Here is a 27844-nt window from a genome sequence, read left to right on the forward strand (position 1 = left end):
AGGCAGGGCATGAGAACACCTGAGCTGCCTTCATGAGTGAATGGTGTGGGAGCAGAGGAAGAGAAGCTGGTCTGCTCCCTCATGTGGTGCCCAGGGCAGGTTGTCCCCAGAGGAAACCCTTACGACGGTGAGGACTCTCACTGCTGTTTCCCAAGGGGTTCCGTTGGTGCGTGTCTTCCCCGGAGCGGTCAGGCCGTCTCTAAAGTACACTGGCCATGGGCATTGCCTCTCCTTGGAACTTCCCACGTGTTTCTCTTTTTTATGGAACAGTGATTTTTCTAGAGGGGTTCTGGGCCACAAGGTTGTTGGGTCATTTTCTAGCCTTCTGTCGTGAAGAACGCTTTCCTGGGCGTTGGGGTGGTTTGTTGTTCCAGCTCCCTTTCTTGGCTTCTTTTGGGAGCTGGTGCAACAAGAGGAGCTCAGCCTCTGCCTTCTGGCTGAGATGTCACCCTTCAAACAGCAATGCCTGCCTGGAGATAATGATGGCATTTGCCAAAAGGGCTTCGTTTGGCACATGTTATCTTGAAAGGACGTACACCGTCCTGTCAGCTATCAAAGGCTAGTTCAAATGACATAAAAATGAGAACTCTCCAATGGAGTCTTACAGTAGGTGGAGAGTCCGAAAGAAACTCCTTCAGTCATTTCACTGAGAGTCATTGATTGGGGACACCAAGAATATAGGAAGGAATGCAGAAAGAAAAGATGAAATTGTGTTCAGGATCGGGGGGAGGGATGAACAGGGCGTGCTTGCCTTGAATCCAGGCTTTGTTGGGGGGTGGGGCATAAAGATCAAACGGGTCTGAAACCACAAAGTGGTGATGGTAACACAGTATCACCAGAGTTACACAACAGTGTTCCCAAATTGCAACAATGATGAAAAAGTTTACTAACTTAACCAACAAGTTCCCAACTTAACCAACAAAAATACAGGAAACCATACAAAAAATAAAACATCACCAGAAAGGTGGAAACAAACCAAATGCAAAGCAGTTCAGGGGAAAGGAACTCCATGTCCCCTGGGGGCAGACCGAGTTGACAGCGTCCACGGTGAGCCGACAGGGATGGAGGCGGCAGAGCCGACCGCTCCCCTGGACGTGGTGTTTCCGGCAAGGGCTCTGGGTCTCTGTCCAGAGCGGGGGCTCGTTCTTCCTGCAGGGGTGGGTGAGTCATCGTCGGCGTCTGGGTGTTGCGCGGGAGCCAGGGCAGGCTCTCCCTGCCGAGGCGGTGACTCCTCCTCTGCCTCGGGTTCTCCTGCCAAAGCCCGAGCAGGTACAGGTGCACGTGGAGGTGGAGGTTCTGGCTGAGGGGGTGGGACATCAGTGCCTGGGGCTGGGGGTCCTGCAGGCACGGAGATCCGATGTGCCCGGTGTGCTGGCCAGAACCCAGCTGGCCTGGTGTCTCTGCGAGGGCAAGTCTCGGTTCTCCATCTGCCCTCGGTGGATCCCTGGGTCCTGCACCTGGAGCCACCACCTCTGTAGGGACAGGTCTGGGAAGTGGAGCCTGGTTCCAGTTGGAGGCCAGTGCTAGAGCTGGGGGAGAAGCAAAGTTTGCCCACAGGCCAGCCTTGGCATGTGCGTATCCCGGGACAGAAAGCTTCCAAGAGATTCCCAAAGAATACCCAGGGTCGGATGTCTTTTGGGACTGAAGTGTGCAAGATGGGGGTGGGGGTGTGAGGCCAGCGCTTGCTGCAGGCCCAGCAGCATCTTTCGGGGACTCGTCCCTGTGTAGCTCAGCACCCCCTCCCCACACACTCCCGTGCACCAGCCCCAGCGTCCTCACCTCTGTGCTCTGGCGTGCTGGGCTCCAGGTCCTCCTGCTGCCTCAGAGGCTGGGGTTCTCGGGACTCTGGGTCGGAGCCGGGTGTGCTGAGCTCCGTGGCAGCCTCAGACTGGGCCGCCGGGTGTATCCTGTGTGGTGTCTCGGCAGCAGGCCTTCCCCGCCTCCGCTTCGCCCCCGGTGGGGCTGATGCCTCCGTGGGCACGCTCACCTGGAGCCTGCACTGGGCCTCAGGGGCGGGGGGGTGGTGCTCCGACCCCTCCCTCCGGGAGGTGGACGGGGTGTCCCCGTCCTCGGCCTCATCACGTGGGAAGCTCTGCAACGACAGTGACTGTCAGCCAGCCATGCTGGGACTTTTCCGAGCTGGGCCTGGCCAGTGGAGCCGCTGCTTCTGCCTGCTCGAACTTCTCTTCCCAGAAGGGTCAGAGACGTGTGTCTGCTCAGATCCCCACCCGGGACGAAAGAGACCCACCTGAGGGTGTGAGGCCAGCCTGGGCGGCCGGCGCTGCCCGCACTCTCCCCATCCCAGCCAGCCTGCTCTCCCCTGGGGTGTGGACACAACTTGCCCGCAGGCTTCTGACCCCACATCCGCCTGGGCTTCCTTGAGGGAGACACACCCCGAGAAACCCGCATCCACACACACAGGCAAAGGACCCGGTGTTTCCGGGTGGCATGGGAGAGGTGGGCTGGCCCGGCCTGGGGCTCCCCGTGTTACCTTTCTGTTTCTCCGGGCAAAGGGCCAGAGGCCTCTCGGGGGTGCCCTGAGCCAACGTTGACAGGGTGCCCACGCACACTGCCTGTGACCTCTCCTGAGGCCCCGGCCTCTGGGCAGGGGCAAACAGCAGAACATCCTGGCAGCAAGTGATCTGGCTGGGGGCTCCTCTCCGCTCTGGAGGCCTGGATACCCGGGTTGCGGGTTCTGTTGGGTTCTGTTGCCGGCCGGTGACATCATTTCCTGGGGTTCGTGCTGAGGTCCCTTCCCCAAAACTTCCCAAGGGAATCTCTGGGTTTCTGACTGCTCGACCACCCCCCTTAGGCCATGTGCAGGCACAGTGACAGCCACACAGCCCAGCCCACAGCCCTGGGGAGGCCTGGGTGCAGCCAGGGCCTGAGCTCCGAGGACCCCGCTGCTCTCAGACCAGGCTCCTTCTTCTCATAAGTGGTGTGGCCCTGGACAAGCGTATGCCCCTCAGGGTTTCCCCAGTCTCTCCATCTGCAGAGTGGGGGTCATTCTCCCATCTGCTTCCTAGGTCTGTCGGCCTACGAGCAGCTCCATGCCTTTCCACCTGGGGCCGATATCACGTGGAGCTTGTGCGCTGAGACTTCAGAAAGAAAGACTCCATCCAGGGCTGACACAGCACAGAATGGGGCAGAATGAGGCCTGGATGCGCCGTGGTACCCAGGAAAAGGCACTCCCCCTCCTGAGTGTTTTGAGACCCCGCATCCAAGTTGGAGGCGCGAAAGGAAGACTCGAAGGTCTCCCTCTCTTATAGAAAAGAGTAGCCAACTTTCTGGTCCTCTGTTTCCATTGAGATTCTGTTCAAGTGTCCCAGCTCGGCTTCTGCGGGTGGCTGAGCTTCTAATGGCTCCCTGCGTTCTTGTCTTTTCCTCTCCAAACCTTCCGTCCTTTTCCCCCTTCTGGGGTGGATGGGCGCTGTCATTGCTTCTACCTTCGAGACAGATTGATGAAAAGTCTGGACCGTCGACTCCTTTCCTCTCTTTGGTTCCGTGTCTCTCTCTGTCTGTGTCCCTCTCTTTTCCCTTCTCGATTCAGTCTGTGTCTTCCTCTTTCTCTCTCGTGTGTGGATGGATGGATGCTAGGAATGCACATGTATATGATTAGATGAGGGTTATGTTTTAGGGATAGGTTAGAGGGAGAGAAAGGCTTTAGGTCGGAGTTGGTCATGGGGGAAGGGTCAAGGGTGGTGGTGGTGTTTCTTGGAATCTGAGTGCTGTGCGTTCTTCGTCTCTTTCCATATGAACCCCTTCTCAGATACACCACTTGCAAGGAGTCTCTCATGTTCCGTTTCCCATCTTTTGCATTTCTGAATGCTTAGCTTCTCTGTTGTGAAGAGGTTCCATTGGATGGAAACCCATTGGCGTACTTCGTTTTCCTCTTTCCCTTACTTGAAGAGACCCATTTCTACCTCCGCCCAGCAAATGGCAAGGAGACTCTGATGTTAAGGAGCCTTTGACCTACGCTTCTTTCTAGCTGTCTCATGACATCAGTCTTTAGGGTGAGGTTTTTTCCCGATATTGAGGTGGTGTGAGATCAAAACCAATAGCGTTCTTCAGATGTAGCTGTCTGGTTTTCCCATGGACATTTATTGAAGAGGCTTTCTTGTTCCCATTTGGATATTCTCCCCTTTTGTGTCAGAGATGAGTTGACCATGGATGCCGGGGTTTGTTTCTGGACCCTCAACTTTATTCCATCGATCTGGATCTGTGTGTGTTGTTGTATTCCCAATAGCATACTGTCCTGCTGCTGCCGCTGCGCCTAAGTCACTTCAGTCGTGTCTGACTCTGCGCGACCCCATGGCCTGCAGCCTACCAGGCTCCTCCGTCCAGGGCGTTTTCCAGGCAAGAGTACTGGAGTGGGTCGCCATCGCCTTCTCCGATACTCTCCTGAGGATCCTAGTTTGGTCGTCTAATTTCCTTTCACACAACCTTGGATGTCCGTATCGGGGCTTTTTCGTCGGATTGTATTGACAATTTAGGCTCTTTTCTGTTTCCGTACCCCTTTTGCAATTCTTTGTTCGGTGCGAAAATGCATTGGCATTTTGGGAGGAATAGCATCGAAGCTGTGGATTGCCTTGTGGGGCTGTGACATCATTTTCCCAATAGGAATTCTTTCAAGCCCTGAGCACAGCTTCTCTTTCCAGTGGTTGGTGTGGGCTTGATCTTCCTTCTTCCATCTCTCGCCGTTTTGTGAGAACAGGTCCTTCCTTCCCTTCTGGGTTAGATGGACTCGTGGGTATCACTTCAGTGAATGGCATTGTCAGTGGGGGTGATAATTCCCTTCTCATTGGAAGACTTTGCTGTGAGTATTAGAAATGCAAGTGATTTCTCTTCCCCTTCCTCCCTGTCCATCTCTCAGAGCCACCGGGAAACAGAGGCCTCATCCAGGGTCACACAGGCCTGAGGGAGTGCAACTAGACTGTTGTTTCTTCAGGCCCTCAGTGCTGGACATCATCCGGGATACTCTGTGTGTGTCTTCCTCAGTCTGCTGTCCCTTCAGACCTTTCCCTAGTTTTCACAGGCTTGTCGTGTTGGTGTTCTTTGTCTGTTTGGAGACACATCCTTGAGAAGCTTTGTGTTTCCACTCATTCGTCTCGCGATGTATGACCTGTCTTTTGCTTTTGTAATGAGGTCTTTCCCACAGTAGATATCTTTGATTTTGCAAAGTCCACTGTATTCTCTGGGTTGTTTTGTGGGCTGCCTTTTTGTTTTGTGTGTGAAGACTCAAAGCACGTGTCCGGTTTCTGCTCATTGTTCTTCTAGATTTGTGACAAGTTTTCATGGAAACTTTGTCTAGGGATAACTGGAAGTGAACTCGGTGTAAGGTGTCAAGTCTCCATCTCCATTCATGTCATGCCCTGCAGTTTCCAATTCCCTGTTCCTGAGTGGTTTTGGAGACCTTGTGGGAAGTTTGGTTGCATCGGAGTTTGCGTTTCCACCTTGAGTAGATTCACACTGTTCTGCCCTCAGGGACACTGTCAAGGGGGAGTGAGGAGCAGCCTGCACTTCCAGCAGTGACCACACGGTGGGGCGAGTGCTGCTCTCCCCTCTGGGAGCCCCAGGCCACAGGCATCCCAGTGAGGAGCCAGCTCTGTGCTCAGCTGAAAGGAGTTAGTCTCTCAGGAGCCTCTGAGCCCTTGCCTTTGGATCACCCAGGGTGGGCATTTGCTGTGACAGAAAAAATTGCCCTGAATTCCATGGACGGAAGAGCCTGGCTGTGTAGAGTTCGTGAGTTGCCGTGAATCAGACACAACTGAGGACACAAAAATTCAATAGACTAAAACACTTTTTGGGGGTGGGGGGAGTGAAAGGGGGTGATGTGGGGTTTTTTGTCTTATATAATAGCCGAGGGAAATCTAGTTTAAACCTAAATTCACATAGATGGGAAAGGTATAGCTCTCCGTCACCGTATTAAAAAAAAAAAAAAGTCTTAACTTTTCTGAAAGCTTATTTAGTAGCTTCCTTGAGCAGTTCATTGTGAAGGATTTTTTTTTGTTCTGTGACATTGGCCTCATTAAAAAGTACGGTTTGCCTTTACTGGATAATTTTGTTCATTGGTTTGTTAGGGAATGTTGGTAATATTTGAGTTTCCTGGGGAGTATGGTCACATGACCTGGCCCCGGCCAATCGGTGCGTTCCACCTCCCTGGCCACTGTGATTGGCTCCGGACTGGGGCAGTGCCCAATCGGGGCCCGGGGCCGGGCCTCACTTTGGAAGCCAGGGGAAGACGAGCTCTCGTTCTGCTGGGGTAGGGGAAGGGGTGGGGCCGGGGGAGGTCAGGCTCCAGCAGTGGGAGGGGCTTGAGGTCCGCCTGCGGCAGTTTTTGACCTTCCTGCTCCCCTCAGGGCAGAGCCGCCGGCCTGAGAATGAGGGCGCTGCTGAGCCCAGGGGCTGGGATGGCCCGCTGCTGCTGTGGTCCCAGAGCTCCACCCGAGACCTGAGGGAGGCCGTCTGCCCGTGAGTCCTCTCCCGCTTGTCTGTCAGCTTGTTTGAACCATGCTGGGTTTTCTGCCCAGCTGGCTAAGGGGAGTCCCTGGAAATGCAAGGGTGTGGGTTTTGGCAGACTTCAGGGAAGACATGCCAGATGAGCCTGGGAGACTCCAGCTTAATCTGGATTCAGGAGATATCTCTTCAGGCCAGCTAGTAATTGTAGGATAAGCCTAATGAGTCTTCACAGGATGAAGAGAGTAACGTGCCAAGGTAGCAATCGATGTCCTCATTCGAGAGGATGAAGCTGGTGCTCAGAGAAGGGGGGAACTTGGCCAGAGCAAGGAGGTGTGCACCCAGACAGAACCCCCAGATCCGGCCATTGGAGCTCAGGGAGGCCACTGGTGTGGCTTGTCCCTGTGGCAGGCGCTGAGGCACGCAGCCCACCCTGATTCCTGCGGGGGCCTGACTTGGGAAGTGCCATCTGGTAGCTTTGAGACTCACCAAACCAAATTGCACTGGAGAGAGGAAGGACACCTTCCTTCATCCACCCCCCACCCCCGCCGGATTCCCACATACCCTGACCCCTTTCTCTTGATTTCGGAGCCATTTCCAGAGTCACGCTCATATGACCTCATTCGAAGTGCACTGTGGACGAGCTGCCATCTGCAGCTGCTACCACAGCAGCCAAGGGCTTTAGCTCCCGAGTACCTCCCTTCCTTTGGAACTTGGGGGCCCTCTACTCCCCACTTGCACACCACAGACCTTTGCTGAGGATTGTGGGGACCCTCACTCAGTTTGCAGCACGTTGTAGCCATCCCTGTCCTCTCAATACCTCCCTTGCCACTCAGCTTGTGAGCCCCTTTGGAGCAGCGTGGCCCACCTGGCTGCAACGGAAGAGACACAGCTGACAGTGAAACAACAGCTTAGATCTGACAGCCGGAAAGCTCTGTCAAAAGGGACCTCCCTCTTCACACCGTAGAGGCTGTAGGAGCCGCCAGGCTTTCGGAACCAGTGCTGGGGCCAAAAGGACCCAACAGCAGTTTTCCTTCCTGGGGAGGGTTCTGGCTCGAGTGGGAATGGCTCAAGTCTCCTAAGGTTCTGAAAGCCCACTGTGTGCAGATTCACGGTACACAGAGAGGAGAAGGTGGAGTCCTGCCCTGGAGGTGGTCACAGCTCACGGATGAGCCAGGCAGGCAGGCAGGCAGGCAGGCAGGGCATGAGAACACCTGAGCTGCCTTCATGAGTGAATGGTGTGGGAGCAGAGGAAGAGAAGCCGGTCTGCTCCCTCATGTGGTGCCCAGGGCAGGTTGTCCCCAGAGGAAACCCTTACGACGGTGAGGACTCTCACTGCTGTTTCCCAAGGGGTTCCGTCGGTGCGTGTCTTCCCCGGAGCGGTCAGGCCGTCTCTAAAGTACACTGGCCATGGGCATTGCCTCTCCTTGGAACTTCCCACGTGTTTCTCTTTTTTATGGAACAGTGATTTTTCTAGAGGGGTTCTGGGCCACAAGGTTGTTGGGTCATTTTCTAGCCTTCTGTCGTGAAGAACGCTTTCCTGGGCGTTGGGGTGGTTTGTTGTTCCAGCTCCCTTTCTTGGCTTCTTTTGGGAGCTGGTGCAACAAGAGGAGCTCAGCCTCTGCCTTCTGGCTGAGATGTCACCCTTCAAACAGCAATGCCTGCCTGGAGATAATGTTGGCATTTGCCAAAAGGGCTTCGTTTGGCACATGATATCTTGAAAGGACGTACACCGTCCTGTCAGCTATCAAAGGCTAGTTCAAATGACATAAAAATGAGAACTCTCCAATGGAGTCTTACAGTAGGTGGAGAGTCCGAAAGAAACTCCTTCAGTCATTTCACTGAGAGTCATTGATTGGGGACACCAAGAATATAGGAAGGAATGCAGAAAGAAAAGATGAAATTGTGTTCAGGATCGGGGGGAGGGATGAACAGGGCGTGCTTGCCTTGAATCCAGGCTTTGTTGGGGGGTGGGGCATAAAGATCAAACGGGTCTGAAACCACAAAGTGGTGATGGTAACACAGTATCACCAGTTACACAAGAGTGTTCCCAAATTGCAACAATGATGAAAAAGTTTACTAATCCCAACTTAACCAACAAAAATACAGGAAACCATACAAAAAATAAAACATCACCAGAAAGGTGGAAACAAACCAAATGCAAAGCAGTTCAGGGGAAAGGAACTCCATGTCCCCTGGGGGCAGACCGAGTTGACAGCGTCCACGGTGAGCCGACAGGGATGGAGGCGGCAGAGCCGACCGCTCCCCTGGACGTGGTGTTTCCGGCAAGGGCTCTGGGTCTCTGTCCAGAGCGGGGGCTCGTTCTTCCTGCAGGGGTGGGTGAGTCATCGTCGGCGTCTGGGTGTTGCGCGGGAGCCAGGGCAGGCTCTCCCTGCCGAGGCGGTGACTCCTCCTCTGCCTCGGGTTCTCCTGCCAAAGCCCGAGCAGGTACAGGTGCACGTGGAGGTGGAGGTTCTGGCTGAGGGGGTGGGACATCAGTGCCTGGGGCTGGGGGTCCTGCAGGCACGGAGATCCGATCTGCCCGGTGTGCTGGCCAGAACCCAGCTGGCCTGGTGTCTCTGCGAGGGCAAGTCTCGGTTCTCCATCTGCCCTCGGTGGATCCCTGGGTCCTGCACCTGGAGCCACCACCTCTGTAGGGACAGGTCTGTGAAGTGGAGCCTGGTTCCAGTTGGAGGCCAGTGCTAGAGCTGAGGGAGAAGCAAAGTTTGCCCACAGGCCAGCCTTGGCATGTGCGTATCCCGGGACAGAAAGCTTCCAAGAGATTCCCAAAGAATACCCAGGGTCGGATGTCTTTTGGGACTGAAGTGTGCAAGATGGGGGTGGGGGTGTGAGGCCAGCGCTTGCTGCAGGCCCAGCAGCATCTTTCGGGAACTCATCCCTGTGTAGCTCAGCACCCCCTCCCCACACACTCCCGTGCACCAGCCCCAGCGTCCTCACCTCTGTGCTCTGGCGTGGTGGGCTCCAGGTCCTCCTGCTGCCTCAGAGGCTGGGGTTCTCGGGACTCTGGGTCGGAGCCGGGTGTGCTGAGCTCCGTGGCAGCCTCAGACTGGGCCGCCGGGTGTATCCTGTGTGGTGTCTCGGCAGCAGGCCTTCCCCGCCTCCGCTTCGCCCCCGGTGGGGCTGATGCCTCCGTGGGCACGCTCACCTGGAGCCTGCACTGGGCCTCAGGGGCGGGGGGGTGGTGCTCCGACCCCTCCCTCCGGGAGGTGGACGGGGTGTCCCCGTCCTCGGCCTCATCACGTGGGAAGCTCTGCAACGACAGTGACCGTCAGCCAGCCATGCTGGGACTTTTCCGAGCTGGGCCTGGCCAGTGGAGCCGCTGCTTCTGCCTGCTCGAACTTCTCTTCCCAGAAGGGTCAGAGACGTGTGTCTGCTCAGATCCCCACCCGGGACGAAAGAGACCCACCTGAGGGTGTGAGGCCAGCCTGGGCGGCCGGCGCTGCCCGCACTCTCCCCATCCCAGCCAGCCTGCTCTCCCCTGGGGTGTGGACACAACTTGCCCGCAGGCTTCTGACCCCACATCCGCCTGGGCTTCCTTGAGGGAGACACACCCCGAGAAACCCGCATCCACACACACAGGCAAAGGACCCGGTGTTTCCGGGTGGCATGGGAGAGGTGGGCTGGCCCGGCCTGGGGCTCCCCGTGTTACCTTTCTGTTTCTCCGGGCAAAGGGCCAGAGGCCTCTCGGGGGTGCCCTGAGCCAACGTCGACAGGGTGCCCACGCACACTGCCTGTGAGCTCTCCTGAGGCCCCGGCCTCTGGGCAGGGGCAAACAGCAGAACATCCTGGCAGCAAGTGATCTGGCTGGGGGCTCCTCTCCGCTCTGGAGGCCTGGATACCCGGGTTGCGGGTTCTGTTGGGTTCTGTTGCCGGCAGGTGACATCATTTCCTGGGGTTCGTGCTGAGGTCCCTTCCCCAAAACTTCCCAAGGGAATCTCTGGGTTTCTGACTGCTCGACCACCCCCCTTAGGCCATGTGCAGGCACAGTGACAGCCACACAGCCCAGCCCACAGCCCTGGGGAGGCCTGGGTGCAGCCAGGGCCTGAGCTCCGAGGACCCCGCTGCTCTCAGACCAGGCTCCTTCTTCTCATAAGTGGTGTGGCCCTGGACAAGCGTATGCCCCTCAGGGTTTCCCCAGTCTCTCCATCTGCAGAGTGGGGGTCATTCTCCCATCTGCTTCCTAGGTCTGTCGGCCTACGAGCAGCTCCATGCCTTTCCACCTGGGGCCGATATCACGTGGAGCTTGTGCGCTGAGACTTCAGAAAGAAAGACTCCATCCAGGGCTGACACAGCACAGAATGGGGCAGAACGAGGCCTGGATGCGCCGTGGTACCCAGGAAAAGGCACTCCCCCTCCTGAGTGTTTTGAGACCCCGCATCCAAGTTGGAGGACCGAAAGGAAGACTCGAAGGTCTCCCTCTCTTATAGAAAAGAGTAGCCAACTTTCTGGTCCTCTGTTTCCATTGAGATTCTGTTCAAGTGTCCCAGCTCGGCTTCTGCGGGTGGCTGAGCTTCTAATGGCTCCCTGCGTTCTTGTCTTTTCCTCTCCAAAGCTTCTGTCCTTTTCCCCCTTCTGGGGTGGATGGGCGCTGTCATTGCTTCTACCTTCGAGACAGATTGATGAAAAGTCTGGACCGTCGACTCCTTTCCTCTCTTTGGTTCCGTGTCTCTCTCTGTCTGTGTCCCTCTCTTTTCCCTTCTCGATTCAGTCTGTGTCTTCCTCTTTCTCTCTCGTGTGTGGATGGATGGATGCTAGGAATGCACATGTATATGATTAGATGAGGGTTATGTTTTAGGGATAGGTTAGAGGGAGAGAAAGGCTTTAGGTCGGAGTTGGTCATGGGGGAAGGGTCAAGGGTGGTGGTGGTGTTTCTTGGAATCTGAGTGCTGTGCGTTCTTCGTCTCTTTCCATATGAACCCCTTCTCAGATACACCACTTGCAAGGAGTCTCTCATGTTCCGTTTCCCATCTTTTGCATTTCTGAATGCTTAGCTTCTCTGTTGTGAAGAGTTTCCATTGGATGGAAACCCATTGGCGTACTTCGTTTTCCTCTTTCCCTTACTTGAAGAGACCCATTTCTACCTCCGCCCAGCAAATGGCAAGGAGACTCTGATGTTAAGGAGCCTTTGACCTACGCTTCTTTCTAGCTATCTCATGACATCAGTCTTTAGGGTGAGGTTTTTTCCCGATATTGAGGTGGTGTGAGATCAAAACCAATAGCGTTCTTCAGATGTAGCTGTCTGGTTTTCCCATGGACATTTATTGAAGAGGCTTTCTTGTTCCCATTTGGATATTCTCCCCTTTTGTGTCAGAGATGAGTTGACCATGGATGCCGGGGTTTGTTTCTGGACCCTCAACTTTATTCCATCGATCTGGATCTGTGTGTGTTGTTGTATTCCCAATAGCATACTGTCCTGCTGCTGCCGCTGCGCCTAAGTCACTTCAGTCGTGTCTGACTCTGCGCGACCCCATGGCCTGCAGCCTACCAGGCTCCTCCGTCCAGGGCGTTTTCCAGGCAAGAGTACTGGAGTGGGTCGCCATCGCCTTCTCCGATACTCTCCTGAGGATCCTAGTTTGGTCGTCTAATTTCCTTTCACACAACCTTGGATGTCCGTATCGGGGCTTTTTCGTCGGATTGTATTGACAATTTAGGCTCTTTTCTGTTTCCGTACCCCTTTTGCAATTCTTTGTTCGGTGCGAAAATGCATTGGCATTTTGGGAGGAATAGCATCGAAGCTGTGGATTGCCTTGTGGGGCTGTGACATCATTTTCCCAATAGGAATTCTTTCAAGCCCTGAGCACAGCTTCTCTTTCCAGTGGTTGGTGTGGGCTTGATCTTCCTTCTTCCATCTCTCGCCGTTTTGTGAGAACAGGTCCTTCCTTCCCTTCTGGGTTAGATGGACTCGTGGGTATCACTTCAGTGAATGGCATTGTCAGTGGGGGTGATAATTCCCTTCTCATTGGAAGACTTTGCTGTGAGTATTAGAAATGCAAGTGATTTCTCTTCCCCTTCCTCCCTGTCCATCTCTCAGAGCCACCGGGAAACAGAGGCCTCATCCAGGGTCACACAGGCCTGAGGGAGTGCAACTAGACTGTTGTTTCTTCAGGCCCTCAGTGCTGGACATCATCCGGGATACTCTGTGTGTGTCTTCCTCAGTCTGCTGTCCCTTCAGACCTTTCCCTAGTTTTCACAGGCTTGTCGTGTTGGTGTTCTTTGTCTGTTTGGAGACACATCCTTGAGAAGCTTTGTGTTTCCACTCATTCGTCTCGCAATGTATGACCTGTCTTTTGCTTTTGTAATGAGGTCTTTCCCACAGTAGATATCTTTGATTTTGCAAAGTCCACTGTATTCTCTGGGTTGTTTTGTGGGCTGCCTTTTTGTTTTGTGTGTGAAGACTCAAAGCACGTGTCCGGTTTCTGCTCATTGTTCTTCTAGATTTGTGACAAGTTTTCATGGAAACTTTGTCTAGGGATAACTGGAAGTGAACTCGGTGTAAGGTGTCAAGTCTCCATCTCCATTCATGTCATGCCCTGCAGTTTCCAATTCCCTGTTCCTGAGTGGTTTTGGAGACCTTGTGGGAAGTTTGGTTGCATCGGAGTTTGCGTTTCCACCTTGAGTAGATTCACACTGTTCTGCCCTCAGGGACACTGTCAAGGGGGAGTGAGGAGCAGCCTGCACTTCCAGCAGTGACCACACGGTGGGGCGAGTGCTGCTCTCCCCTCTGGGAGCCCCAGGCCACAGGCATCCCAGTGAGGAGCCAGCTCTGTGCTCAGCTGAAAGGAGTTAGTCTCTCAGGAGCCTCTGAGCCCTTGCCTTTGGATCACCCAGGGTGGGCATTTGCTGTGACAGAAAAAAATTGCCCTGAATTCCATGGACGGAAGAGCCTGGCTGTGTAGAGTTCGTGAGTTGCCGTGAATCAGACACAACTGAGGACACAAAAATTCAATAGACTAAAACACTTTTTGGGGGTGGGGGGAGTGAAAGGGGGTGATGTGGGGTTTTTTGTCTTATATAATAGCCGAGGGAAATCTAGTTTAAACCTAAATTCACATAGATGGGAAAGGTATAGCTCTCCGTCACCCTATTAAAAAAAAAAAAACGTCTTAACTTTTCTGAAAGCTTATTTAGTAGCTTCCTTGAGCAGTTCATTGTGAAGGATTTTTTTTTTTTTTTTCTGTGACATTGGCCTCATTAAAAAGTACGGTTTGCCTTTACTGGATAATTTTGTTCATTGGTTTGTTAGGGAATCTTGGTAAGGTTTGAGTTTCCTGGGGAGTATGGTCACATGACCTGGCCCTGGCCAATCGGTGCGTTCCACCTCCCTGGCCACTGTGATTGGCTCCGGACTGGGGCAGTGCCCAATCGGGGCCCGGGGCCGGGCCTCACGTTGGAAGCCAGGGGAAGACGAGCTCTCGTCCTGCTGGGGTAGGGGAAGGGGTGGGGCCGGGGGAGGTCAGGCTCCAGCAGTGGGAGGGGCTTGAGGTCCGCCTGCGGCAGTTGGTGACCTTCCTGCTCCCCTCAGGGCAGAGCCGCCGGCCTGAGAATGAGGGCGCTGCTGAGCCCAGGGTCTGAGATGGCCCGCTGCTGCTGTGGTCCCAGAGCTCCACCAGAGACCTGAGGGAGGCCGTCTGCCCGTGAGTCCTCTCCCGCTTGTCTGTCAGCTTGTTTGAACCATGCTGGGTTTTCTGCCCAGCTGGCTAAGGGGAGTCCCTGGAAATGCAAGGGTGTGGGTTTTGGCAGACTTCAGGGAAGACATGCCAGATGAGCCTGGGAGACTCCAGCTTAATCTGGATTCAGGAGATATCTCTTCGGGCCAGCTAGTAATTGTAGGATAAGCCTAATGAGTCTTCACAGGATGAAGGGAGTAACGTGCCAAGGTAGCAATCGATGTCCTCATTCGAGAGGATGAAGCTGGTGCTCAGAGAAGGGGGGAACTTGGCCAGAGCAAGGAGGTGTGCACCCAGACAGAACCCCCAGATCCGGCCATTTGAGCTCAGGGAGGCCACTGGTGTGGCTTGTCCCTGTAGCAGGCGCCGAGGCACGCAGCCCACCCTGATTCCTGCGGGGGCCTGACTTGGGAAGTGCCATCTGGTAGCTTTGAGACTCACCAAACCAAATTGCACTGGAGAGAGGAAGGACACCTTCCTTCATCCACCCCCCACCCCCGCCGGATTCCCACATACCCTGACCCCTTTCTCTTGATTTCGGAGCCATTTCCAGAGTCCCGCTCATATGACCTCATTCGAAGTGCACTGTGGACGAGCTGCCATCTGCAGCTGCTACCACAGCAGCCAAGGGCTTTAGCTCCCGAGTACCTCCCTTCCTTTGGAACTTGGGGGCCCTCTACTCCCCACTTGCACACCACAGACCTTTGCTGAGGATTGTGGGGACCCTCACTCAGTTTGCAGCACGTTGTAGCCATCCCTGTCCTCTCAATACCTCCCTTGCCACTCAGCTTGTGAGCCCCTTTGGAGCAGCGTGGCCCACCTGGCTGCAACGGAAGAGACACAGCTGACAGTGAAACAACAGCTTAGATCTGACAGCCGGAAAGCTCTGTCAAAAGGGACCTCCCTCTTCACACCGTAGAGGCTGTAGGAGCCGCCAGGCTTTCGGAACCAGTGCTGGGGCCAAAATGACTCCACAGCCGTTTTCCTTCCTGGGGAGGGTTCTGGCTCGAGTGGGAATGGCTCAAGTCTCCTAAGGTTCTGAAAGCCCACTGTGTGCAGATTCACGGTACACAGAGAGGAGAAGGTGGAGTCCTGCCCTGGAGGTGGTCACAGCTCACGGATGAGCCAGGCAGGCAGGCAGGCAGGCAGGGCATGAGAACACCTGAGCTGCCTTCATGAGTGAATGGTGTGGGGGCAGAGGAAGAGAAGCCGGTCTGCTCCCTCATGTGGTGCCCAGGGCAGGTTGTCCCCAGAGGAAACCCTTACGACGGTGAGGACTCTCACTGCTGTTTCCCAAGGGGTTCCGTCGGTGCGTGTCTTCCCCGGAGCGGTCAGGCCGTCTCTAAAGTACACTGGCCATGGGCATTGCCTCTCCTTGGAACTTCCCACGTGTTTCTCTTTTTTATGGAACAGTGATTTTTCTAGAGGGGTTCTGGGCCACAAGGTTGTTGGGTCATTTTCTAGCCTTCTGTCGTGAAGAACGCTTTCCTGGGCGTTGGGGTGGTTTGTTGTTCCAGCTCCCTTTCTTGGCTTCTTTTGGGAGCTGGTGCAACAAGAGGAGCTCAGCCTCTGCCTTCTGGCTGAGATGTCACCCTTCAAACAGCAATGCCTGCCTGGAGATAATGATGGCATTTGCCAAAAGGGCTTCGTTTGGCACATGATATCTTGAAAGGACGTACACCGTCCTGTCAGCTATCAAAGGCTAGTTCAAATGACATAAAAATGAGAACTCTCCAATGGAGTCTTACAGTAGGTGGAGAGTCTGAAAGAAACTCCTTCAGTCATTTCACTGAGAGTCATTGATTGGGGACACCAAGAATATAGGAAGGAATGCAGAAAGAAAAGATGAAATTGTGTTCAGGATCGGGGGGAGGGATGAACAGGGCGTGCTTGCCTTGAATCCAGGCTTTGTTGGGGGGTGGGGCATAAAGATCAAACGGGTCTGAAACCACAAAGTGGTGATGGTAACACAGTATCACCAGTTACACAAGAGTGTTCCCAAATTGCAACAATGATGAAAAAGTTTACTAATCCCAACTTAACCAACAAAAATACAGGAAACCATACAAAAAATAAAACATCACCAGAAAGGTGGAAACAAACCAAATGCAAAGCAGTTCAGGGGAAAGGAACTCCATGTCCCCTGGGGGCAGACCGAGTTGACAGCGTCCACGGTGAGCCGACAGGGATGGAGGCGGCAGAGCCGACCGCTCCCCTGGACGTGGTGTTTCCGGCAAGGGCTCTGGGTCTCTGTCCAGAGCGGGGGCTCGTTCTTCCTGCAGGGGTGGGTGAGTCATCGTCGGCGTCTGGGTGTTGCGCGGGAGCCAGGGCAGGCTCTCCCTGCCGAGGCGGTGACTCCTCCTCTGCCTCGGGTTCTCCTGCCAAAGCCCGAGCAGGTACAGGTGCACGTGGAGGTGGAGGTTTTGGCTGAGGGGGTGGGACATCAGTGCCTGGGGCTGGGGGTCCTGCAGGCACGGAGATCCGATCTGACCGGTGTGCTGGCCAGAACCCAGCTGGCCTGGTGTCTCTGCGAGGGCAAGTCTCGGTTCTCCATCTGCCCTCGGTGGATCCCTGGGTCCTGCACCTGGAGCCACCACCTCTGTAGGGACAGGTCTGGGAAGTGGAGCCTGGTTCCAGTTGGAGGCCAGTGCTAGAGCTGGGGGAGAAGCAAAGTTTGCCCACAGGCCAGCCTTGGCATGTGCGTATCCCGGGACAGAAAGCTTCCAAGAGATTCCCAAAGAATACCCAGGGTCGGATGTCTTTTGGGACTGAAGTGTGCAAGATGGGGGTGGGGGTGTGAGGCCAGCGCTTGCTGCAGGCCCAGCAGCATCTTTCGGGGACTCGTCCCTGTGTAGCTCAGCACCCCCTCCCCACACACTCCCGTGCACCAGCCCCAGCGTCCTCACCTCTGTGCTCTGGCGTGCTGGGCTCCAGGTCCTCCTGCTGCCTCAGAGGCTGGGGTTCTCGGGACTCTGGGTCGGAGCCGGGTGTGCTGAGCTCCGTGGCAGCCTCAGACTGGGCCGCCGGGTGTATCCTGTGTGGTGTCTCGGCAGCAGGCCTTCCCCGCCTCCGCTTCGCCCCCGGTGGGGCTGATGCCTCCGTGGGCACGCTCACCTGGAGCCTGCACTGGGCCTCAGGGGCGGGGGGGTGGTGCTCCGACCCCTCCCTCCGGGAGGTGGACGGGGTGTCCCCGTCCTCGGCCTCATCACGTGGGAAGCTCTGCAACGACAGTGACCGTCAGCCAGCCATGCTGGGACTTTTCCGAGCTGGGCCTGGCCAGTGGAGCCGCTGCTTCTGCCTGCTCGAACTTCTCTTCCCAGAAGGGTCAGAGACGTGTGTCTGCTCAGATCCCCACCCGGGACGAAAGAGACCCACCTGAGGGTGTGAGGCCAGCCTGGGCGGCCGGCGCTGCCCGCACTCTCCCCATCCCAGCCAGCCTGCTCTCCCCTGGGGTGTGGACACAACTTGCCCGCAGGCTTCTGACCCCACATCCGCCTGGGCTTCCTTGAGGGAGACACACCCCGAGAAACCCGCATCCACACACACAGGCAAAGGACCCGGTGTTTCCGGGTGGCATGGGAGAGGTGGGCTGGCCCGGCCTGGGGCTCCCCGTGTTACCTTTCTGTTTCTCCGGGCAAAGGGCCAGAGGCCTCTCGGGGGTGCCCTGAGCCAACGTTGACAGGGTGCCCACGCACACTGCCTGTGACCTCTCCTGAGGCCCCGGCCTCTGGGCAGGGGCAAACAGCAGAACATCCTGGCAGCAAGTGATCTGGCTGGGGGCTCCTCTCCGCTCTGGAGGCCTGGATACCCGGGTTGCGGGTTCTGTTGGGTTCTGTTGCCGGCCGGTGACATCATTTCCTGGGGTTCGTGCTGAGGTCCCTTCCCCAAAACTTCCCAAGGGAATCTCTGGGTTTCTGACTGCTCGACCACCCCCCTTAGGCCATGTGCAGGCACAGTGACAGCCACACAGCCCAGCCCACAGCCCTGGGGAGGCCTGGGTGCAGCCAGGGCCTGAGCTCCGAGGACCCCGCTGCTCTCAGACCAGGCTCCTTCTTCTCATAAGTGGTGTGGCCCTGGACAAGCGTATGCCCCTCAGGGTTTCCCCAGTCTCTCCATCTGCAGAGTGGGGGTCATTCTCCCATCTGCTTCCTAGGTCTGTCGGCCTACGAGCAGCTCCATGCCTTTCCACCTGGGGCCGATATCACGTGGAGCTTGTGCGCTGAGACTTCAGAAAGAAAGACTCCATCCAGGGCTGACACAGCACAGAATGGGGCAGAATGAGGCCTGGATGCGCCGTGGTACCCAGGAAAAGGCACTCCCCCTCCTGAGTGTTTTGAGACCCTGCATCCAAGTTGGAGGCGCGAAAGGAAGACTCGAAGGTCTCCTCTCTTATAGAAAAGAGTAGCCAACTTTCTGGTCCTCTGTTTCCATTGAGATTCTGTTCAAGTGTCCCAGCTCGGCTTCTGCGGGTGGCTGAGCTTCTAATGGCTCCCTGCGTTCTTGTCTTTTCCTCTCCAAACCGTCCGTCCTTTTCCCCCTTCTGGGGTGGATGGGCGCTGTCATTGCTTCTACCTTCGAGACAGATTGATGAAAAGTCTGGACCGTCGACTCCTTTCCTCTCTTTGGTTCCGTGTCTCTCTCTGTCTGTGTCCCTCTCTTTTCCCTTCTCGATTCAGTCTGTGTCTTCCTCTTTCTCTCTCGTGTGTGGATGGATGGATGCTAGGAATGCACATGTATATGATTAGATGAGGGTTATGTTTTAGGGATAGGTTAGAGGGAGAGAAAGGCTTTAGGTCGGAGTTGGTCATGGGGGAAGGGTCAAGGGTGGTGGTGGTGTTTCTTGGAATCTGAGTGCTGTGCATTCTTCGTCTCTTTCCATATGAACCCCTTCTCAGATACACCACTTGCAAGGATTCTCTCATGTTCCGTTTCCCATCTTTTGCATTTCTGAATGCTTAGCTTCTCTGTTGTGAAGAGGTTCCATTGGATGGAAACCCATTGGCGTACTTCGTTTTCCTCTTTCCCTTACTTGAAGAGACCCATTTCTACCTCCGCCCAGCAAATGGCAAGGAGACTCTGATGTTAAGGAGCCTTTGACCTACGCTTCTTTCTAGCTGTCTCATGACATCAGTCTTTAGGGTGAGGTTTTTTCCCGATATTGAGGTGGTGTGAGATCAAAACCAATAGCGTTCTTCAGATGTAGCTGTCTGGTTTTCCCATGGACATTTATTGAAGAGGCTTTCTTGTTCCCATTTGGATATTCTCCCCTTTTGTGTCAGAGATGAGTTGACCATGGATGCCGGGGTTTGTTTCTGGACCCTCAACTTTATTCCATCGATCTGGATCTGTGTGTGTTGTTGTATTCCCAATAGCATACTGTCCTGCTGCTGCCGCTGCGCCTAAGTCACTTCAGTCGTGTCTGACTCTGCGCGACCCCATGGCCTGCAGCCTACCAGGCTCCTCCGTCCAGGGCGTTTTCCAGGCAAGAGTACTGGAGTGGGTCGCCATCGCCTTCTCCGATACTCTCCTGAGGATCCTAGTTTGGTCGTCTAATTTCCTTTCACACAACCTTGGATGTCCGTATCGGGGCTTTTTCGTCGGATTGTATTGACAATTTAGGCTCTTTTCTGTTTCCGTACCCCTTTTGCAATTCTTTGTTCGGTGCGAAAATGCATTGGCATTTTGGGAGGAATAGCATCGAAGCTGTGGATTGCCTTGTGGGGCTGTGACATCATTTTCCCAATAGGAATTCTTTCAAGCCCTGAGCACAGCTTCTCTTTCCAGTGGTTGGTGTGGGCTTGATCTTCCTTCTTCCATCTCTCGCCGTTTTGTGAGAACAGGTCCTTCCTTCCCTTCTGGGTTAGATGGACTCGTGGGTATCACTTCAGTGAATGGCATTGTCAGTGGGGGTGATAATTCCCTTCTCATTGGAAGACTTTGCTGTGAGTATTAGAAATGCAAGTGATTTCTCTTCCCCTTCCTCCCTGTCCATCTCTCAGAGCCACCAGGAAACAGAGGCCTCATCCAGGGTCACACAGGCCTGAGGGAGTGCAACTAGACTGTTGTTTCTTCAGGCCCTCAGTGCTGGACATCATCCGGGATACTCTGTGTGTGTCTTCCTCAGTCTGCTGTCCCTTCAGACCTTTCCCTAGTTTTCACAGGCTTGTCGTGTTGGTGTTCTTTGTCTGTTTGGAGACACATCCTTGAGAAGCTTTGTGTTTCCACTCATTCGTCTCGCGATGTATGACCTGTCTTTTGCTTTTGTAATGAGGTCTTTCCCACAGTAGATATCTTTGATTTTGCAAAGTCCACTGTATTCTCTGGGTTGTTTTGTGGGCTGCCTTTTTGTTTTGTGTGTGAAGACTCAAAGCACGTGTCCGGTTTCTGCTCATTGTTCTTCTAGATTTGTGACAAGTTTTCATGGAAACTTTGTCTAGGGATAACTGGAAGTGAACTCGGTGTAAGGTGTCAAGTCTCCATCTCCATTCATGTCATGCCCTGCAGTTTCCAATTCCCTGTTCCTGAGTGGTTTTGGAGACCTTGTGGGAAGTTTGGTTGCATCGGAGTTTGCGTTTCCACCTTGAGTAGATTCACACTGTTCTGCCCTCAGGGACACTGTCAAGGGGGAGTGAGGAGCAGCCTGCACTTCCAGCAGTGACCACACGGTGGGGCGAGTGCTGCTCTCCCCTCTGGGAGCCCCAGGCCACAGGCATCCCAGTGAGGAGCCAGCTCTGTGCTCGGCTGAAAGGAGTTAGACTCTCAGGAGCCTCTGAGCCCTTGCCTTTGGATCACCCAGGGTGGGCATTTGCTGTGACAGAAAAAAATTGCCCTGAATTCCATGGACGGAAGAGCCTGGCTGTGTAGAGTTCGTGAGTTGCCGTGAATCAGACACAACTGAGGACACAAAAATTCAATAGACTAAAACACTTTTTGGGGGTGGGGGGAGTGAAAGGGGGTGATGTGGGGTTTTTTGTCTTATATAATAGCCGAGGGAAATCTAGTTTAAACCTAAATTCACATAGATGGGAAAGGTATAGCTCTCCGTCACCCTATTAAAAAAAAAAAAACGTCTTAACTTTTCTGAAAGCTTATTTAGTAGCTTCCTTGAGCAGTTCATTGTGAAGGATTTTTTTTTTTTTTCTGTGACATTGGCCTCATTAAAAAGTACGGTTTGCCTTTACTGGATAATTTTGTTCATTGGTTTGTTAGGGAATCTTGGTAAGGTTTGAGTTTCCTGGGGAGTATGGTCACATGACCTGGCCCTGGCCAATCGGTGCGTTCCACCTCCCTGGCCACTGTGATTGGCTCCGGACTGGGGCAGTGCCCAATCGGGGCCCGGGGCCGGGCCTCACGTTGGAAGCCAGGGGAAGACGAGCTCTCGTCCTGCTGGGGTAGGGGAAGGGGTGGGGCCGGGGGAGGTCAGGCTCCAGCAGTGGGAGGGGCTTGAGGTCCGCCTGCGGCAGTTGGTGACCTTCCTGCTCCCCTCAGGGCAGAGCCGCCGGCCTGAGAATGAGGGCGCTGCTGAGCCCAGGGTCTGAGATGGCCCGCTGCTGCTGTGGTCCCAGAGCTCCACCAGAGACCTGAGGGAGGCCGTCTGCCCGTGAGTCCTCTCCCGCTTGTCTGTCAGCTTGTTTGAACCATGCTGGGTTTTCTGCCCAGCTGGCTAAGGGGAGTCCCTGGAAATGCAAGGGTGTGGGTTTTGGCAGACTTCAGGGAAGACATGCCAGATGAGCCTGGGAGACTCCAGCTTAATCTGGATTCAGGAGATATCTCTTCGGGCCAGCTAGTAATTGTAGGATAAGCCTAATGAGTCTTCACAGGATGAAGGGAGTAACGTGCCAAGGTAGCAATCGATGTCCTCATTCGAGAGGATGAAGCTGGTGCTCAGAGAAGGGGGGAACTTGGCCAGAGCAAGGAGGTGTGCACCCAGACAGAACCCCCAGATCCGGCCATTTGAGCTCAGGGAGGCCACTGGTGTGGCTTGTCCCTGTAGCAGGCGCCGAGGCACGCAGCCCACCCTGATTCCTGCGGGGGCCTGACTTGGGAAGTGCCATCTGGTAGCTTTGAGACTCACCAAACCAAATTGCACTGGAGAGAGGAAGGACACCTTCCTTCATCCACCCCCCACCCCCGCCGGATTCCCACATACCCTGACCCCTTTCTCTTGATTTCGGAGCCATTTCCAGAGTCCCGCTCATATGACCTCATTCGAAGTGCACTGTGGACGAGCTGCCATCTGCAGCTGCTACCACAGCAGCCAAGGGCTTTAGCTCCCGAGTACCTCCCTTCCTTTGGAACTTGGGGGCCCTCTACTCCCCACTTGCACACCACAGACCTTTGCTGAGGATTGTGGGGACCCTCACTCAGTTTGCAGCACGTTGTAGCCATCCCTGTCCTCTCAATACCTCCCTTGCCACTCAGCTTGTGAGCCCCTTTGGAGCAGCGTGGCCCACCTGGCTGCAACGGAAGAGACACAGCTGAGAGTGAAACAACAGCTTAGATCTGACAGCCGGAAAGCTCTGTCAAAAGGGACCTCCCTCTTCACACCGTAGAGGCTGTAGGAGCCGCCAGGCTTTCGGAACCAGTGCTGGGGCCAAAATGACTCCACAGCCGTTTTCCTTCCTGGGGAGGGTTCTGGCTCGAGTGGGAATGGCTCAAGTCTCCTAAGGTTCTGAAAGCCCACTGTGTGCAGATTCACGGTACACAGAGAGGAGAAGGTGGAGTCCTGCCCTGGAGGTGGTCACAGCTCACGGATGAGCCAGGCAGGCAGGCAGGCAGGCAGGGCATGAGAACACCTGAGCTGCCTTCATGAGTGAATGGTGTGGGGGCAGAGGAAGAGAAGCCGGTCTGCTCCCTCATGTGGTGCCCAGGGCAGGTTGTCCCCAGAGGAAACCCTTACGACGGTGAGGACTCTCACTGCTGTTTCCCAAGGGGTTCCGTCGGTGCGTGTCTTCCCCGGAGCGGTCAGGCCGTCTCTAAAGTACACTGGCCATGGGCATTGCCTCTCCTTGGAACTTCCCACGTGTTTCTCTTTTTTATGGAACAGTGATTTTTCTAGAGGGGTTCTGGGCCACAAGGTTGTTGGGTCATTTTCTAGCCTTCTGTCGTGAAGAACGCTTTCCTGGGCGTTGGGGTGGTTTGTTGTTCCAGCTCCCTTTCTTGGCTTCTTTTGGGAGCTGGTGCAACAAGAGGAGCTCAGCCTCTGCCTTCTGGCTGAGATGTCACCCTTCAAACAGCAATGCCTGCCTGGAGATAATGATGGCATTTGCCAAAAGGGCTTCGTTTGGCACATGATATCTTGAAAGGACGTACACCGTCCTGTCAGCTATCAAAGGCTAGTTCAAATGACATAAAAATGAGAACTCTCCAATGGAGTCTTACAGTAGGTGGAGAGTCCGAAAGAAACTCCTTCAGTCATTTCACTGAGAGTCATTGATTGGGGACACCAAGAATATAGGAAGGAATGCAGAAAGAAAAGATGAAATTGTGTTCAGGATCGGGGGGAGGGATGAACAGGGCGTGCTTGCCTTGAATCCAGGCTTTGTTGGGGGGTGGGGCATAAAGATCAAACGGGTCTGAAACCACAAAGTGGTGATGGTAACACAGTATCACCAGAGTTACACAACAGTGTTCCCAAATTGCAACAATGATGAAAAAGTTTACTAACTTAACCAACAAGTTCCCAACTTAACCAACAAAAATACAGGAAACCATACAAAAAATAAAACATCACCAGAAAGGTGGAAACAAACCAAATGCAAAGCAGTTCAGGGGAAAGGAACTCCATGTCCCCTGGGGGCAGACCGAGTTGACAGCGTCCACGGTGAGCCGACAGGGATGGAGGCGGCAGAGCCGACCGCTCCCCTGGACGTGGTGTTTCCGGCAAGGGCTCTGGGTCTCTGTCCAGAGCGGGGGCTCGTTCTTCCTGCAGGGGTGGGTGAGTCATCGTCGGCGTCTGGGTGTTGCGCGGGAGCCAGGGCAGGCTCTCCCTGCCGAGGCGGTGACTCCTCCTCTGCCTCGGGTTCTCCTGCCAAAGCCCGAGCAGGTACAGGTGCACGTGGAGGTGGAGGTTCTGGCTGAGGGGGTGGGACATCAGTGCCTGGGGCTGGGGGTCCTGCAGGCACGGAGATCCGATCTGCCCGGTGTGCTGGCCAGAACCCAGCTGGCCTGGTGTCTCTGCGAGGGCAAGTCTCGGTTCTCCATCTGCCCTCGGTGGATCCCTGGGTCCTGCACCTGGAGCCACCACCTCTGTAGGGACAGGTCTGGGAAGTGGAGCCTGGTTCCAGTTGGAGGCCAGTGCTAGAGCTGGGGGAGAAGCAAAGTTTGCCCACAGGCCAGCCTTGGCATGTGCGTATCCCGGGACAGAAAGCTTCCAAGAGATTCCCAAAGAATACCCAGGGTCGGATGTCTTTTGGGACTGAAGTGTGCAAGATGGGGGTGGGGGTGTGAGGCCAGCGCTTGCTGCAGGCCCAGCAGCATCTTTCGGGGACTCGTCCCTGTGTAGCTCAGCACCCCCTCCCCACACACTCCCGTGCACCAGCCCCAGCGTCCTCACCTCTGTGCTCTGGCGTGCTGGGCTCCAGGTCCTCCTGCTGCCTCAGAGGCTGGGGTTCTCAGGACTCTGGGTCGGAGCCGGGTGTGCTGAGCTCCGTGGCAGCCTCAGACTGGGCCGCCGGGTGTATCCTGTGTGGTGTCTCGGCAGCAGGCCTTCCCCGCCTCCGCTTCGCCCCCGGTGGGGCTGATGCCTCCGTGGGCACGCTCACCTGGAGCCTGCACTGGGCCTCAGGGGCGGGGGGGTGGTGCTCCGACCCCTCCCTCCGGGAGGTGGACGGGGTGTCCCCGTCCTCGGCCTCATCACGTGGGAAGCTCTGCAACGACAGTGACCGTCAGCCAGCCATGCTGGGACTTTTCCGAGCTGGGCCTGGCCAGTGGAGCCGCTGCTTCTGCCTGCTCGAACTTCTCTTCCCAGAAGGGTCAGAGACGTGTGTCTGCTCAGATCCCCACCCGGGACGAAAGAGACCCACCTGAGGGTGTGAGGCCAGCCTGGGCGGCCGGCGCTGCCCGCACTCTCCCCATCCCAGCCAGCCTGCTCTCCCCTGGGGTGTGGACACAACTTGCCCGCAGGCTTCTGACCCCACATCCGCCTGGGCTTCCTTGAGGGAGACACACCCCGAGAAACCCGCATCCACACACACAGGCAAAGGACCCGGTGTTTCCGGGTGGCATGGGAGAGGTGGGCTGGCCCGGCCTGGGGCTCCCCGTGTTACCTTTCTGTTTCTCCGGGCAAAGGGCCAGAGGCCTCTCGGGGGTGCCCTGAGCCAACGTCGACAGGGTGCCCACGCACACTGCCTGTGAGCTCTCCTGAGGCCCCGGCCTCTGGGCAGGGGCAAACAGCAGAACATCCTGGCAGCAAGTGATCTGGCTGGGGGCTCCTCTCCGCTCTGGAGGCCTGGATACCCGGGTTGCGGGTTCTGTTGGGTTCTGTTGCCGGCAGGAGACATCATTTCCTGGGGTTCGTGCTGAGGTCTCTTCCCCAAAACTTCCCAAGGGAATCTCTGGGTTTCTGACTGCTCGACCACCCCCCTTAGGCCATGTGCAGGCACATTGACAGCCACACAGCCCAGCCCACAGCCCTGGGGAGGCCTGGGTGCAGCCAGGGCCTGAGCTCCGAGGACCCCGCTGCTCTCAGACCAGGCTCCTTCTTCTCATAAGTGGTGTGGCCCTGGACAAGCGTATGCCCCTCAGGGTTTCCCCAGTCTCTCCATCTGCAGAGTGGGGGTCATTCTCCCATCTGCTTCCTAGGTCTGTCGGCCTACGAGCAGCTCCATGCCTTTCCACCTGGGGCCGATATCACGTGGAGCTTGTGCGCTGAGACTTCAGAAAGAAAGACTCCATCCAGGGCTGACACAGCACAGAATGGGGCAGAACGAGGCCTGGATGCGCCGTGGTACCCAGGAAAAGGCACTCCCCCTCCTGAGTGTTTTGAGACCCCGCATCCAAGTTGGAGGACCGAAAGGAAGACTCGAAGGTCTCCCTCTCTTATAGAAAAGAGTAGCCAACTTTCTGGTCCTCTGTTTCCATTGAGATTCTGTTCAAGTGTCCCAGCTCGGCTTCTGCGGGTGGCTGAGCTTCTAATGGCTCCCTGCGTTCTTGTCTTTTCCTCTCCAAACCTTCCGTCCTTTTCCCCCTTCTGGGGTGGATGGGCGCTGTCATTGCTTCTACCTTCGAGACAGATTGATGAAAAGTCTGGACCGTCGACTCCTTTCCTCTCTTTGGTTCCGTGTCTCTCTCTGGCTGTGTCCCTCTCTTTTCCCTTCTCGATTCAGTCTGTGTCTTCCTCTTTCTCTCTCGTGTGTGGATGGATGGATTCTAGGAATGCACATGTATATGATTAGATGAGGGTTATGTTTTAGGGATAGGTTAGAGGGAGAGAAAGGCTTTAGGTCGGAGTTGGTCATGGGGGAAGGGTCAAGGGTGGTGGTGGTGTTTCTTGGAATCTGAGTGCTGTGCGTTCTTCGTCTCTTTCCATATGAACCCCTTCTCAGATACACCACTTGCAAGGAGTCTCTCATGTTCCGTTTCCTATCTTTTGCATTTCTGAATGCTTAGCTTCTCTGTTGTGAAGAGGTTCCATTGGATGGAAACCCATTGGCGTACTTCGTTTTCCTCTTTCCCTTACTTGAAGAGACCCATTTCTACCTCGGCCCAGCAAATGGCAAGGAGACTCTGATGTTAAGGAGCCTTTGACCTACGCTTCTTTCTAGCTGTCTCATGACATCAGTCTTTAGGGTGAGGTTTTTCCCCGATATTGAGGTGGTGTGAGATCAAAACCAATAGCGTTCTTCAGATGTAGCTGTCTGGTTTTCCCATGGACATTTATTGAAGAGGCTTTCTTGTTCCCATTTGGATATTCTCCCCTTTTGTGTCAGAGATGAGTTGACCATGGATGCCGGGGTTTGTTTCTGGACCCTCAACTTTATTCCATCGATCTGGATCTGTGTGTGTTGTTGTATTCCCAATAGCATACTGTCCTGCTGCTGCCGCTGCGCCTAAGTCACTTCAGTCGTGTCTGACTCTGCGCGACCCCATGGCCTGCAGCCTACCAGGCTCCTCCGTCCAGGGCGTTTTCCAGGCAAGAGTACTGGAGTGGGTCGCCATCGCCTTCTCCGATACTCTCCTGAGGATCCTAGTTTGGTCGTCTAATTTCCTTTCACACAACCTTGGATGTCCGTATCGGGGCTTTTTCGTCGGATTGTATTGACAATTTAGGCTCTTTTCTGTTTCCGTACCCCTTTTGCAATTCTTTGTTCGGTGCGAAAATGCATTGGCATTTTGGGAGGAATAGCATCGAAGCTGTGGATTGCCTTGTGGGGCTGTGACATCATTTTCCCAATAGGAATTCTTTCAAGCCCTGAGCACAGCTTCTCTTTCCAGTGGTTGGTGTGGGCTTGATCTTCCTTCTTCCATCTCTCGCCGTTTTGTGAGAACAGGTCCTTCCTTCCCTTCTGGGTTAGATGGACTCGTGGGTATCACTTCAGTGAATGGCATTGTCAGTGGGGGTGATAATTCCCTTCTCATTGGAAGACTTTGCTGTGAGTATTAGAAATGCAAGTGATTTCTCTTCCCCTTCCTCCCTGTCCATCTCTCAGAGCCACCGGGAAACAGAGGCCTCATCCAGGGTCACACAGGCCTGAGGGAGT

At 55.1% G+C, this 27844-nt stretch overlaps 1 protein-coding gene and 1 long non-coding RNA gene across 2 annotated transcripts in view; one reads left to right on the plus strand and one right to left on the minus strand.

Moving 5' to 3' along the window:
• The window catches only part of LOC145530002 (uncharacterized), a 1493464-nt gene that overhangs the window by 780998 nt on the left and 684622 nt on the right, over window positions 1–27844 (plus strand). The window contains exons 92-94 of the long non-coding RNA XR_014071397.1: window positions 6360–6471; window positions 14000–14111; window positions 21633–21744. This is a non-coding gene — a long non-coding RNA (uncharacterized LOC145530002). The remainder of the gene's footprint in view (window positions 1–6359; window positions 6472–13999; window positions 14112–21632; window positions 21745–27844) is intronic.
• On the minus strand, window positions 667–2661 carry LOC145529941 (uncharacterized). Its single transcript, XM_081550713.1, has 3 exons — window positions 2492–2661; window positions 1780–2092; window positions 667–1529 (listed from the first exon to the last, which is right to left on the minus strand). The coding sequence occupies exons 1-3, from the start codon at window positions 2624–2626 to the stop codon at window positions 892–894; spliced, it is 1086 nt and encodes a 361-aa protein (XP_081406839.1). The 5' UTR covers window positions 2627–2661; the 3' UTR covers window positions 667–891.

The sequence above is a fragment of the Giraffa tippelskirchi genome, chromosome 12, assembly GCF_054371585.1.
Source record: "Giraffa tippelskirchi isolate mGirTip1 chromosome 12, T2T-mGirTip1v1.2.pri, whole genome shotgun sequence".
NCBI lineage: Eukaryota > Metazoa > Chordata > Mammalia > Artiodactyla > Giraffidae > Giraffa > Giraffa tippelskirchi.

Excerpts from the sequence above, each read along its gene's own strand:
- LOC145529941 (XM_081550713.1), bottom strand. The coding sequence starts at position 2,626 with ATGTTCTGCTGTTTGCCCCTGCCCAGAGGCCGGGGCCTCAGGAGAGGT. Across the intron at positions 2,093-2,491 it reads TTGCCCGGAGAAACAGAAAG|AGCTTCCCACGTGATGAGGC; the intron begins GTAACACGGGGA and ends CTGTCGTTGCAG. Across the intron at positions 1,530-1,779 it reads CAGCACGCCAGAGCACAGAG|CTCTAGCACTGGCCTCCAAC; the intron begins GTGAGGACGCTG and ends CTTCTCCCCCAG.